At 43.7% G+C, this 12,966-nt stretch overlaps 3 protein-coding genes across 3 annotated transcripts; 2 read left to right on the top strand and 1 right to left on the bottom strand.

Annotated features, from left to right (window-relative positions):
- Positions 1-468: 468 nt before the first annotated feature.
- AK88_00641 (uncharacterized protein) lies at positions 469-714 on the bottom strand (the record flags this gene model as incomplete). Its single annotated transcript, XM_012478287.1, has 1 exon — positions 469-714. The coding sequence occupies one exon, from the start codon at positions 712-714 to the stop codon at positions 469-471; it is 246 nt and encodes an 81-aa protein (XP_012333710.1).
- Positions 715-3,439: 2,725 nt separating this feature from the next.
- On the top strand, positions 3,440-6,164 carry AK88_00640 (uncharacterized protein; the record flags this gene model as incomplete). The annotated part of the gene is made up of 5 exons (XM_012478286.1): positions 3,440-3,742; positions 3,864-5,224; positions 5,430-5,533; positions 5,628-5,863; positions 6,099-6,164. 5 exons carry the CDS (start codon positions 3,440-3,442, stop codon positions 6,162-6,164), a joined length of 2,070 nt encoding a protein of 689 aa, XP_012333709.1.
- Positions 6,165-6,650: 486 nt separating this feature from the next.
- AK88_00639 (uncharacterized protein) lies at positions 6,651-12,732 on the top strand (the record flags this gene model as incomplete). Its single annotated transcript, XM_012478285.1, has 17 exons — positions 6,651-7,069; positions 7,192-7,259; positions 7,349-7,380; positions 7,517-7,535; positions 7,689-7,728; positions 7,834-7,871; positions 7,980-8,042; positions 8,171-8,229; positions 8,362-8,414; positions 8,492-8,577; positions 8,691-8,794; positions 8,993-9,166; positions 9,414-9,432; positions 9,529-9,588; positions 9,692-9,773; positions 10,928-11,146; positions 11,250-12,732. The coding sequence occupies 17 exons, from the start codon at positions 6,651-6,653 to the stop codon at positions 12,730-12,732; spliced, it is 3,018 nt and encodes a 1,005-aa protein (XP_012333708.1).
- Between the last annotated feature and the right edge of the window lie 234 nt (positions 12,733-12,966).

Genomic DNA, 12,966 nt, shown 5'->3' with positions numbered 1-12,966 from the left:
GGTATATTTTAAAATGTGGTTGGAAAAGGAAAAAAAAAAAAAAAAAAAAAAAAAAAAAAAAAAAAAAATTCATTCGAATGCAAGCAAAATGGGATACAAAACAGGGGCAGTAATATAAAAAGAGTTCACACAAGGGAGTTATAAACAGATGGCGGAGCTCTCTCATGCAACGTTCAGATAAGAACTAGAAACACAATTGTTGGTACGGGGAGGGGGGGTAGAGTGACACGCATGTGACACGAAAGTGGAACATTTTTCCCACTCGGCATAATCAAAAATGAGATGATTAAAAAAATGGGGTGATTAAAAAAAAAGGGGGTCTTCTAAACACCCCAGAAAAAGACGTATTCGATGAAAAATATCACCAAAGTAAAAAACAGGGGAAGGGGGGGGTCCCTCTTCTTTTACACAAAAGGCTTCCCGTCCATTGGACAGACAAAACCCCGTTCTCTCTCTCTCACATTCCTCTCACTTGGAGTTTTTAATAACGATTAGGATACCCCAGAACACGGCCCAGATCCACCCGATCAACGGAACAAGCAGTTGCAGAATACCAATTATGAGGTCATCCATGTCTTTATTAATTATACCTAGAATGACCATGCCAATTCCAAAGAAGAAAATATTTACCACTCCAAAAATAATGTTTAATGAGGCGTTTCCATTTTCAGGTACCTCCAGGTTCATAATTTTATCAATGATGTTCGACGTCATTTTGTTCTCGTGATGGGGAAGGGGCGGGGGGAAGCGACGCGCTCTTGTGAGGGGTTGCAACTCTAATTGGTGGGTTCTATCTTAAACGCGGTTGGCGGGCCTTTCTGCGAAGGGGGGGGGGGTGAAGCGAGTTACGCGAGTGAAGCGGTTGAATCGTTGCAGTGTTGACGCGTTGACGCGGTCACGCCGCTATACATATGGATGACGCCGGGCGGGGAAGCGCCAACGGGGAACGTGCGTCACTGGGGGATAAAAAAATTACCACTTCGGGGGACGGCTCTTCTCTCGATAAGAACAATTTCTTTTTTGCTGTGGAAGTTGGGCTGGTTTGCTTCTTCCTGGAAGGGACTTCTCTGAACAAAGTAGCAATCGTATGGCTGTTAAAAAAAAATAGTTCACTGCGTGGTAGTGTTAAAACGTGTTTCTACTCAATTTGGTAAAGTAGCGTTTTGCTGAGCCATCCACGTGTATTTATAAAGGTGGAATGAGGGGCATGTAATAGAAGTAACTTTTTTGTACCATCTGCAGGAACACTTTTAATATATAATTTGAATTCGTTTGTGAGGACATGCATATGGCCACGCGAAAATAATGTTGTAGTCGAAACGGCGATAAAAAAAAAAAGGTCGCGCGTTTTTTTTTTTTTTTTTTTTTTTTTTTTTTTTTTTTTTTTTTTTTTAAAAAAAAAAAGGGGGGGTTTTTTTTTTTTTTTTTTTTTTTTTTTTTTTTTTTTTTTTTTTTTGCATAAAAAAACTGGCGGTGCTAACTTATACTACAATATGATTGGGAGAAAAAAAAAAAAAAAAAAAAAAAAAGTAGCAAATAGCAAATGAAAAAGAACGTCCACATTAAATCTACTTTATCGTTATCGCCAAGGGGAAGGGAACATTATAACTTTTACATATGAGCCATTCGCGTCCTGTGGAGTGGTTTTACCACCGCTCTGCGTGTTTCTTCTCCTTCCGGCAGAGGTGGACGATGTCCCATTTTTTTTTTTTCTTTTTTTTTTTTAACAGTTACCAGGAGAGAGAAATGGAAGTCAAAATGAAATACAAACGGAAAGGTGCAACTTAGCAGAGCTAGAAGGTTTATCACCCGTTCAGTCTGTTCCATAGCTTCGAAGCATTGTTCTATTTATGCCTTTCGGCAGGTGGAGAAATCCACGTTGGTGTGTCCATAATGGAGGGTGGAGGGGGCAAGAAAGACATAGTGGCAGCGTCCACCCTCAAATGCGAAATAGCCCTTTCCCCCATTAACGTTGTAAACAGAGGTTGGAATTTTTCCTCCATTTGGACCCATGTGCTGGTCCTGTCCCCGTCAAGAGGGGTAGAGAAGGCGTACCCAATGTGTTGCCCCATAAACGATCCCGCATAAACGCTCCAACTGAACGCGCCAAGGAACTCTCTTGGTGACACACCTGAAAAGAAAACTCATTTTTTTTTAGAGTCCGTCCAAATAAGATCTCCTGTGTTGGTTCCCCGCCGCACAACTTCAAAGGAGGGAAAAAAAAATTGGGCAAATGAAAATACGGTTAAATCTTCACACCTCCTTGTCCTACACTCATTTAATCACAAACCCGGCGTGACCACCCCCAAAAAAAAGGGAGTCTATATGTACACAAAGGTCACATGATCGACATGCCCACTGCTATATCACGAAAGGGGTGTGTGTGCTGTCCTCGACGAGCACAACCTCGTCTCATTAAAAGTTAATCACCCAATCGGTACATACTTCTCCAGCAGGAGTAAGTATATAATCTGTGGTGACGCCCCACCCGCTGCCCTTCGGGGCATTGATTATAATTCCCCCCACAATTTGTTATTTTATTACGAAAGCTTCCATACACTTAGAAGGACCAACCCCGCCCCCACCAAAGTGGTCACCCCATTTGAGGCACAACTGAATCCACCTCTAACTTTGTATTTCTTTTCTTGTCACTCGATTCATTTCACTGCGCAAGTGCCTTAGCACATGTTAAAAAATAAAATGGAAAAGGTGTTAATGCAGTGGGAAGAAAAAGGTTACCTCCCCCATTCTTCATAATTGCACGAAAACGGGGCTCAATCGAACGGTTCTGTTTTTTTTTTAATATGGTTGGGTATGACATGCATATAGAGGCCAGTTGATGAGAGGTACTTTTTTTTTTTTTTTTCCCTTCCTGTGCATACATAACATTGTGAACGTTTATTCCGCGTACCATTCTCTACCCTCCTGCACTGTGTTTTTGTTGGGCCTGGTGGCATAGCGTCGTTGGAGGGTACTCTCTGATCCATTTTTTGACTTCAAAAGTAGAGGGGACGATGAAGGGATTTCTCCCCCAACATTGCGAAGGAAAACGAGCTTTAGGGGGGGTGTGTTTCAACAGATAGCTGAACAGAAAAAAAAAAAAAAAAAAAAAAAAAAAAAAACACATATATATATGCATATATATATAGGCATGTACATAGGTATAGAAAAGCAACACGCGGAGAGAACAACAGGTGGCAGTTCTCTCCGCATGGCACGGTGGGAAGAAGAAAGAGTACGGTCCCCCTTCTACAGTTGGGTTGGTAAAGGCTTGTTCCGCTAAGACCTCCCCGCCCATTATACACGCACCGCTAGTTGATCTGTTGCCTTGTCACTCTGCATTTCGTCCTTCCTACGCGACTGCTTGCCCCCCAAGTGTTGCTCCACATCCAAACGCGCGTAGCGGAAGGACACACCTTATGAGGACTTGCTCCACAAAATGAATCTCATCCCATGGGTTTTCCTAAGTGTCGTAGTGATATGGTGTGTCGCGGGGAAGTTGAGTTTGAATCTTTTTTCCAACCTGGTTAACATAGATGTGGAATTTTTGGAGGCCCATAAAAATGAGTTAATAAAAAAGTACGTGGGTGATGAGGACTACATGGTGTATGAACATATTACGAAGGACATGCATTTAAAAAAGAACTACGTTGAAGTGATTATCCGGGGTGACTTGAAGAACAAGGGCGATAAGAGCGTCCAAAGCTTTGTCTTCTTGCTTCCGTACCACGAGGCCTTCCAGGTACCCTGCAGTGGGAGAGAGGCCCCGTCTCTAATGGCGAACAGACCTGTTTCCATTGCGTTGCTGTTACACCGTTCTATCGCCGCTACGTTATCACTGCACCACCGCCACACCCCCGCAGGCCAGCACCCTCCGCGTGAGAGACCACAACGAAGGCGAGCTTCGGTACCAGATCCTGCATGAGCCGAGGCACGACGCGAGCGAAATTCAAGTGGACCCCTTCAATGAGGACTACGACTTGGACCGATTCCAAGTGAAGGCATACAGGGTAACCCTAAAAAGGAAATTGCACAAAGATGAAAAGGTCTCCCTCTATTTTGGATATGCCCTGGGACAGCCCTACTTTCCATTCCCTGCTGATATATCCCCAGAGGAAGGACAGAAAATAATGTTTTACCTTTCCTCGAAAATTCTTTTGCCCTATGATGTAGAAGAAAAGGAAGAGTTAAAAATATTTTTGTGCAAAAATTGCTCCATCGTTCGGATTGAAGATGGAGATTTTTTGAGGAGCTTTGTAAAAGTCAATGATGATACGTATGTTTGTGAGAAGAGTGGAGGAGGAGCAGTGGGAGGTGAGCTTCCCCAGGGAGGGGAGGCAGTGTCACACGATCAAAACGAGTTGGTTGCAAAGGGGAAGGAACTGGGTCGGTTCACACTCGGGCACAAAGCCCTGTTCTATTTCCGCGCCAACAACCACCTAGGCTACTTCGAGCGAGTCACCAAAGATATAAAATTATCTCAATTGGGTTTTGTGTACGAACGGGAAGAATACATCCTGCGCAATGACGCAGCAAAGATACACACATTTGATAGGTACCTACTTAGTGATTACGAAAGTAAACACACGTCACAGGAGGAAGGGAAAGAGACAGACGATCAGTCCACCACAATTATTTACTCCATGAAGTCGAGAATAAATTACGACATACATGAATATGAGTACTTTGACGACCTCGGCAAAATATACCTCATCCAAGCGGAAGAAATATTTGATAATAAAAAAAAAAAGAGCCACATTCAGTTTGACTTAAGACCCAGGTACCCCCTTTTGGGTGGATGGAGAGCTCATTTTTTTAATTCCTTTTATCATGAGTCCAATTTGTACAAAATTAAAAACAAAAAGAATTATTATGCATACAAAATTGATATTTCCCCATCCATCAAGTCCTTTTTTATAAAGAAACTCAAGGTCAGAATTTCTCTGCCCCCCTTCTCCGATGACGTTGCAGTTGTTTCCAGGGACGACAGTGTTAATGTCCTGACCAGCAAGCAGAAGGAGTGGCTCGATTTGTTTTCCTTCCGAAATGTTGTAGAAATTCAAATCGAGAAATTCTTCCCCCCAATGGACGAGAATTACTACCAGGACTTTCTCGTCATGTACAAGTTTAAATTTTTCAACCTTTTTTGGAAGCCCCTCTTGGTCATACTAATCACGTTCGCCGCGATCCTCCTGATCTGCCTCTTGCGCGAGCTCCCGTTCAAGTAGCTAGCCAAAATGAAAAAAAAAAAAAAAAAAAAAAAATGAGAAAAAAAATATGAACCGTTCAGATAGAATGAGCGAAAAATACCAACCATGCGGAAAAATTGAGGGAGAAAAAAACAACTTAGAACAAATCGCAACGCGAACCACTTCACCCCTGTGTGTGCACATCCTCCTTGTTTCCCCCCACCTCCCCCCATGCTGCAGCTTCAACACGGCGAAGGAGAACGCGGACAAGAGGGAGAGCGAAGACCGCGCCATCTTCCTCGAGAAGTGCAAAGAGCTGTACGAGAATTTGTCCTACATATCAGGTGAGTGTGCAGTGTGTAGCCCTCGGTGGGCCAAAAATTTCCCACGAGTGAACTGACCCATCACTAATGGACTGACCACCCCTTGCACATGCAGACCAACTGATCCAATCGATTAGCAACCTGACCCCCGAGGAGAAGATTAGCCAGAAGGTGCAACTCTTGGAAGCAGAAGATAAATGGACATACGATTTTATCTACTTGACGAAAGAGTTCTACAGAAATTTCGAGAGCTCCTCGAGCAAACAGTCGCTGCAGAGTTACGTAGATAAGTGTTTCAATTATCACGCGGTTGTGAAAAAATATTTCGAGGCACAGCTGTTCAACGACTTGGTAAGAACGGGGAGGGAACATATAACCATATATCTCCTAATTCCCTTCCTAAAAGGAGGCACCCAAAAAAAATTAACGACTCTACAGAGAGCGGATATGCCATTTGCTACTTGTGAGGATGCCCACATGAACTCCCCGCGGGGGAGCAAAAGTTAATATAGTGTGCACAGTTGCGCCTTGTTTTCCCCACTTGGTTTTTCACTGGGTCATTTGTTCTTTCCCCTTTATTTTGCAGAATCTCAATTTGAACGAAGTTGCGCAGGCGGAGAAGGAACTCTTGCTTCTGCTAAAGTACACGTAGCAAAATTGGATCAAATTTTTTTTTTTTTTTTTTTTGTCCAGACACGGCAGAGTTAAATTTTTGTCGTGCGGGCGTTTGTAAAATATGTGTATGCTTTTCCACGTTGACGAAGCGTAGCCGTTCGTGTACGTACATTTTCGCGTTACTCGCGTTGTTGTTTCGGATTGACCTGCTTTTATTGGAGCCGTTTGAATTGGCATGGTTTACCCTTGCCTTCCTCTTTTTTTTTTTTTTTTTTTTTTTTTTTCCATATTGTGAACGCACACCCCGTCGTTACTTCCCCCCTCCGTGATGCGTTGTCCCCTCTTTCTCCTTTCCACTTCCGCGGTTAAGTTCTGCTCGGAGAGCAAAAAGGCTAGCCGCTTGCATCCACCACCTGGCCACACGTTACTGTCAAATTATTACTGTGTTAATTTTTTTTTTTTTTTTTGTTTAACTCAACTGCTTGTGACGGCCAAATCACTTCCACCAAGAGACGGTGCAAAAATGGGACAAGTATTCCTTTTTGCCGTCCTCCTATTCACCCTCTTCGTGGCTTTATTGCCGCCCCCAATTTTGTGTCTACCTCCATTTAGCGCCCTTAAAAGTGGCGGGGGAAAGAAAAACTTAAGTAACGCTCCCCCCCTGGAGGACACCAGCAAGAAGCCCATTCTCCTCAGCGAAATAAAATTGAAAAACCGATTTGAAAATGACATAAAGGGGTTCATACGAAACGTGAGGTCCTTCCACGACATCATAGAGCACAAGACTCCAAACTCGTTGTTGTACGTGCAGGAGGACTTACTCAATTTTCATAACAGCCAGTTTATTGGGGACATAGAGGTTGGTACTCCTCCGCAAAGTTTTAAGGTCGTGTTCGACACGGGGTCCAGCAACTTTGCCCTGCCCTCGACGAAATGTATCAAGTAGGTCATCCACCCCAGAAGACGCGTAGCTATCTCCTGCGCTTGTGCAATTAGATGAGCAGCCACCGCCACGTTTAGCCTCGTGTCTTTTACGTAACTTTTCTGTTTTCCCCACCTTGCAGAGGAGGCTGTGCGCCCCACAAGAAATTCAACCCCGATCAGTCCAGGACGTACACACAGCAGTTAAAAGGTAACCGAGGGGATGCACGTGTTGTTGTGCATGCAAAAACGTCGCGTCAAAATAGTGACCATGACTTTTTTACTCTTCCCCCGCAATAGGCAATAAGGAGTCCATTTACACCTACATCCAGGTCAGCTCAGAATTTTTCTAAATACAAAAGAAAGCAAATTATGCACTCACATACCTTTAAAAGGGAAACGCGCTTGGACATTACCCATCATTTGTGTATCACCGTTTTTTTTTTTTTTTTCTCTTGTTCTCATTAGTACGGGACAGGAAAGAGCAGTAAATAAAATAAATAAATAAAATAAAATTGCACTCTCGTGTGTAACGAAACGGTGTATTGAATGCAGACTGGGTGACTTGACCCGTTGCTATGCTCGTGTCATGTTTTGCCTGTCCTGCTTTGTCTTTTTTTTTTTTTTTTTTTTTCCCAAGTCCTTGAGCACGGATATGACGACGTCAATTTAAAGGGACTGTAAGGAATACACGTCTCTTCGCAACTAAACGTTTGCATAAATGTTCAGACAAATGCTTCTGCATAGACTGGTTCATTCGGATGGCTCCCTTTTTCTCCTCTTAGGAGGATCAAACATCAGAGTATCGGACTAGCCATAGAAGGTTACCAAAGGGGAAAACCTATCCTTCATCAAATCACATGCACAACAAAAAAGGAGAGAAAAAGTTAAAATAAGAAATGCCCCCCTTTTTTTTTTTCCTTTTTTGCAGAATCTTTACACCCCTTTTCGGATTTACCCTTCGATGGGATTGTTGGCCTTGGATTTTCAGACCGTTGGTTCTTTTTTTTTTTTTGCCTCTTCGCTGCTTCCTGTTTTGGGCATGTTTGCTCACTTGGGTGACGCCGCGACTGATTGTTAATTTCCCCCCCCCCCCCTTTGACCGCGCCGATTTACGCGAAGCGGACTTCAGCTTTAAAAAAGGATACGGCATGTCCTTAATAGAGACGATAAAAAAGCAGGTTCGCGCGTAGCGGGAGTAGCGGCATGTGGCTGCCTGACTTCTTGTCTCATTGTCTGTTTGGCAGCGTGTCGACATGACAACCAGCCCAGCGAACAGGCAACTCCCCCTCCCCCGTTTTTGGAAATGCCAGAACCTGCTGAAGAGGAACATTTTCTCTTTTTACGTGCCAAAGAAGTTGCAAGAGTAAGCACAACTATGCACTCCCCCCGTGCGCACTTAAGCATGAGCAATGGCTGTATAAACTTCTTTTCCTTGAACAGGCCAGGCTCCATTACATTCGGACGAGCCAACAGTAAATACGCCCTCGAAGGGAGACAAATTGAATGGTTTCCAGTCATATCGATTTGTGAGAAAAAAAAAAAAATTTTGCAATTTAGCAGCATTTTAATAACTCCGTTTCGTTACACACTTTACCGGAACAACACAGTGATTTGTCCACGTCCCCTTTTTTTCAAATAGATTTCTGGGAAATTAACCTGATAGACGTACAACTCTCCGACCATAATTTAAACATATGCGAAAATAAGAAATGTAGAGCGGCCATTGACACTGGATCCAGTTTGGTATGTGTTACTTGTGAGCAACTTGGGGGGTCGGAAGTATTCCAATGGCGAAATAGGGCGAGCTAGCTTTTTTCCTTTCGCTACATATTTTCAAGTTTGTTATGAACGGTTCATATTTTTTTTTTTTTTTTTTTTGCCCCCTTTTTCAATTTGTTTTCTGAACGGTTCATATATTTTTTCCATTTTCTTTCCCTTTAGCTAACCGGCCCATCCAGCCTGATGCAACCGCTGATAGAAAAACTGTACCTGGAGAAGGATTGCTCAAATAAGAGCAGCTTGCCAAATATTTCTTTTATTTTAAAAAATGTCGAAGGGAAAGAGGTGAAGTTCGATTTTACGCCGGACGACTACATACTGGAGGAAATTGACGAGGTAGCGTTAGAGGGGCGAGATGGCTCCGCTACTTTACGTGGGCTGTTTGGGAGATCCTCTTTAAAAAAATGTGCAACGCATAGTCATATGTACCGTGAATGGCACATGTGTTCAGGAGTGTCTTTCGGGGGGAGAGCATGCCGAGTGTCGTCGCCCCAATTTGTCTTTTCTTTCTTGCTCACATTTGCTAACCCTTTTTTTTTTTTTTTTTTTTTTCTCTTTCTTACGGTGTGTATATCCCATTTAGGAGGATAATTCTGTTCAATGTAAGATAGCACACAAATATGACGTCGTCATATAACTGGTTCACCTGTCGCATTTCTTACCCCTTATTACCGCCACTCATCCTCCCCCCCTTGCAGGCGTCATCGGAATAATGTCGCTGGACGTCCCCGCGCCTCGCGGGCCCATCTTTGTCTTCGGTAATGTGCACACCTGTTTTGCAACGTGGCAAAGGGGAGCTCTTTTAATTATGTTGGCATGGACCCACTAATCCGAGGCCCCTGCCCCTCACCTTCTGCACAGGAAACGTTTTCATAAGAAAATACTACTCCATATTTGATAATGACCATAAGCTCGTGGGCCTCATTGAAGCTCGGCACGACTGGTAAGCGAGGAAGGGGTACGCCAACGAGGCACATTGTGTATACACGCTCGAGCGAGATGGTAGTTACACTAACGGGGGAGGCTCCTATCACCCTTGCGAGTTTCGCAAACTCATCATCGCCAACCACAAACGGTTAAGTGTGTAAAGATGCGTGCTTTGTGACTTTTCCGTTTTACCCCTCCACAGGACGTAATAACCGAATGGGCTAATTTTTTTTTTTTTTTCTTTTTTATGTGCATACCTTTGTTCCTTCCTCTTGTGCTCACAAAAGTGTCAAGTGAATCATCCCCAGGAAGTGGAGGCGCGCTTGTCCTATACGCTCCCCCAAAACTGTGCCAAAAGTTCGTATAACATTGCGCGTAAAATTGCGTGTAAAAAAATTACTTGTAAAAAAAGGGTCGTAACTTCTCTCTTCGTGACACCTTCAGTACCTCGTTTGATTCGTTCAGCGTAGATACAACATGCTGCTAATAACTGTGCAGTGCCAACTCAAGAAAGATAAAAAAAAAAAAAAAGTAACGGTATGCGCCCCCTTTTTGTGTTCCCCTTCACAGTGCATGAAACAAAACTTGGGCCACGTCAAATGGGCATATATATAGCAGGGGAAAAAAAAAAAAAAAAAGCCTTTTTTCTTCCGAGTAAAAAAACAAAAAAAAAAATGTGTACACGTATGTACATCCCGACGTAACACGTGAATCAAAAGCTCTTTCGTTTTCTCCATTTTGGAAATGAAAGAAATGCGGTTAGTTCCGTTGGTGCACACAAGGGGAGTAAAAATATACCATCCCGGTTATTATGCTAACGTAGTGATATAACATTTCGCTGGTGATCTTCTGATCTGCTGTGCGGCTTTTGCCACGTGTTCGAGTTCCTTCTCGTGGGTACATTGCCCCACCGAAGGAGGCATCCAAATTGTGCCTCACTGCCTGGCGCAGGTTTAAGAATTTGATGAAAGTTACACGCGCTAGGGAAAATGACGCCCCTGAAAGTTATTAGCAGGTAGGTGGGGAGAGAAGGCGTTTCGTCAGTGTGCTCCTGTTTTTTGCGAGGGTCAGCATATAATGGGCCATTGAAAGTGGAAGGTCTACCTGACGTGCGTGGCTAACTTATATCACGCCCGATGTGTGTTTTCACATCTCACACCCACTCCGCAGGCAGCGCAGGCGCTTCAGTACGTTAGCGGCGCTGAAGAAGAAATGGCAGGACCTGAGCTCTTACATAACGAAGGATAGTGACATGGCCCACTGGAGGGAGCTGAATGCCAAGCTGTTCGAGGCAGAGGTGCTGGTGCAGAAGCAGGAGCGCGAGGAGTTTCGGCGGGTTGACTGGAGCGCCTGGGCAGAGAAGATCAGCAACAAGGAGGCCCTGATGTGGTAAGTGCACCGTCGAGATGCTGTACCGTGGGAAAGTTTGCACCACGTACGAGTTACACAAATGCTACTCCACCCCCCCCCCCCCCCCGCTTCGCCAACGCAGCATGAAGAATTTCTACGACCATCAAATGAACGCGCTGGACGAGCTGGACCAGAGCGAGAGCAAAGAAGTGAAGGACAAGAAGAAGAGTAAAGAGGACGAGCTGTTCGAGGAGGCCCTGAAAAATTGCAAGGAGGCTGAAAAGGCATCAGCCAAGCTTCTCGTAGACGGAGCAAAAACCTTGTGGATCAACTTCCATAACCCACCAGTGAGCAACTTGGATAACAACGAATGGATTGACAGTGACCTGTACTGGCAAGCATTTGTGGAAAAACACGCTACATACAACCTGAACAGCAAGTCATTAACGCCGGAAGATGAAGAAAATAAAAATATGGAAAAAAGTGAATGGATGAAAAAAACCACAAAGTTTAATGAAAGAAGTGACACGCCCATTTTGTATGATTATATGATTAACCTGCCCTCCTGGGAACACTACGATATAAATAGGAGAATTTTTCTCGAAAATATGATTTACTTTTTGTTAAGGACAGGATTAAGTTATAAGTTTTTCCCTGAACTGTTCAGCTGGAAATGGAAAACACACATTGAAGATTTGCGCTTTCAATATTTGGAGGTAGCCCAGAGGAGGAGAAAGAATTACCAATTGGTCACAGCAAAGAGGGAAGTACCTCTGGAATTACAGCCATCAGATTACGAACACAAAGGAGAGGAGTACCACTTGAAGCTTCTCCAACATTTCAGGGATTACCAAAATTTAGTTCTTTCTCGTCTTATGGGTAATTATATTTTTTTGTGTGATCCTTTCATTCCGGTACAAACGGAGGAGATGTTACAACACGTGCTAAATACTTACGAAGGGGAGGGAACACTGTTCAAATTGTGTAACGACCAAGTGAATTGTCTTTTTTACTTACCTCCACCTTGCGATGAAAATATAACAAGTGTGCAATACAAACCACTAGACGCACTGGGCAATTTTTATCTTTACTTAAAGGGAAAAAATGTTAAGATTAACGATTCATATTTTTCCTTTTTAAAAATTATTTCTCAAGTTTTACAAGAAAGAGGGGAATATTGGCTCCACCTGCCCAATGAGAATGTCGCGGACTCCTTCCTAAGACGATACAACAAGGACGATGCGATGTACCCTGTTTTTGTGGACTATGTTGCGCAACTGAGAGAAAATTTTGAAAATAAAGTGGAGGTGTCACCTGACATGTATCATGAAGAAGTTAGCCGCATTGAGGAGAAATATCTGGAAGAGTGTTCCTTCTTTGAAAATTTCCTTAGAGCATTTTTAACCGAAGACATTGCTCTTTCCCATGAGCAAGGTGCTGTTCCTGACTTGGTCAAGTTGGACACCAACCAAATTAAGAAGTTGCTCAACGAGGGCAAGCTTAAGGTGGTGCATCCAGAAACGCAAGAGGAGGTGCGAGACCCCGAGCTCGTAGCGGAGCTCGCTCGCCAGCGGGAGGCTGAGCGCCAGGAGATCCACGAGTTCGTGAAGTCGCTCTCGGTTTAGCCACAAATGGCACTGTTGTCCGTGTGTTGCAGTTGCCCTGTTGGGCGATGCTCACCCAGTTGACGCGTCTTCACCGAGTTGAAAGTTGGGCTAGAGAACCAAAAAAAAAAAAATGCGCACGTGCCACGGCCCATTTATGGACAATTGGGGGGGAAAAAAAAATACCCATTTGTGAATAAGCAAAATGGCTACCTGAACAAACAATCAGAAAAAAAAAAAAAAAAAAAAAAAAAA

This window comes from Plasmodium fragile (assembly GCF_000956335.1).
Source record: "Plasmodium fragile strain nilgiri unplaced genomic scaffold supercont1.5, whole genome shotgun sequence".
Taxonomy (NCBI): domain Eukaryota; phylum Apicomplexa; class Aconoidasida; order Haemosporida; family Plasmodiidae; genus Plasmodium; species Plasmodium fragile.
This window is presented reverse-complemented; position numbering and strand designations above follow the sequence as displayed.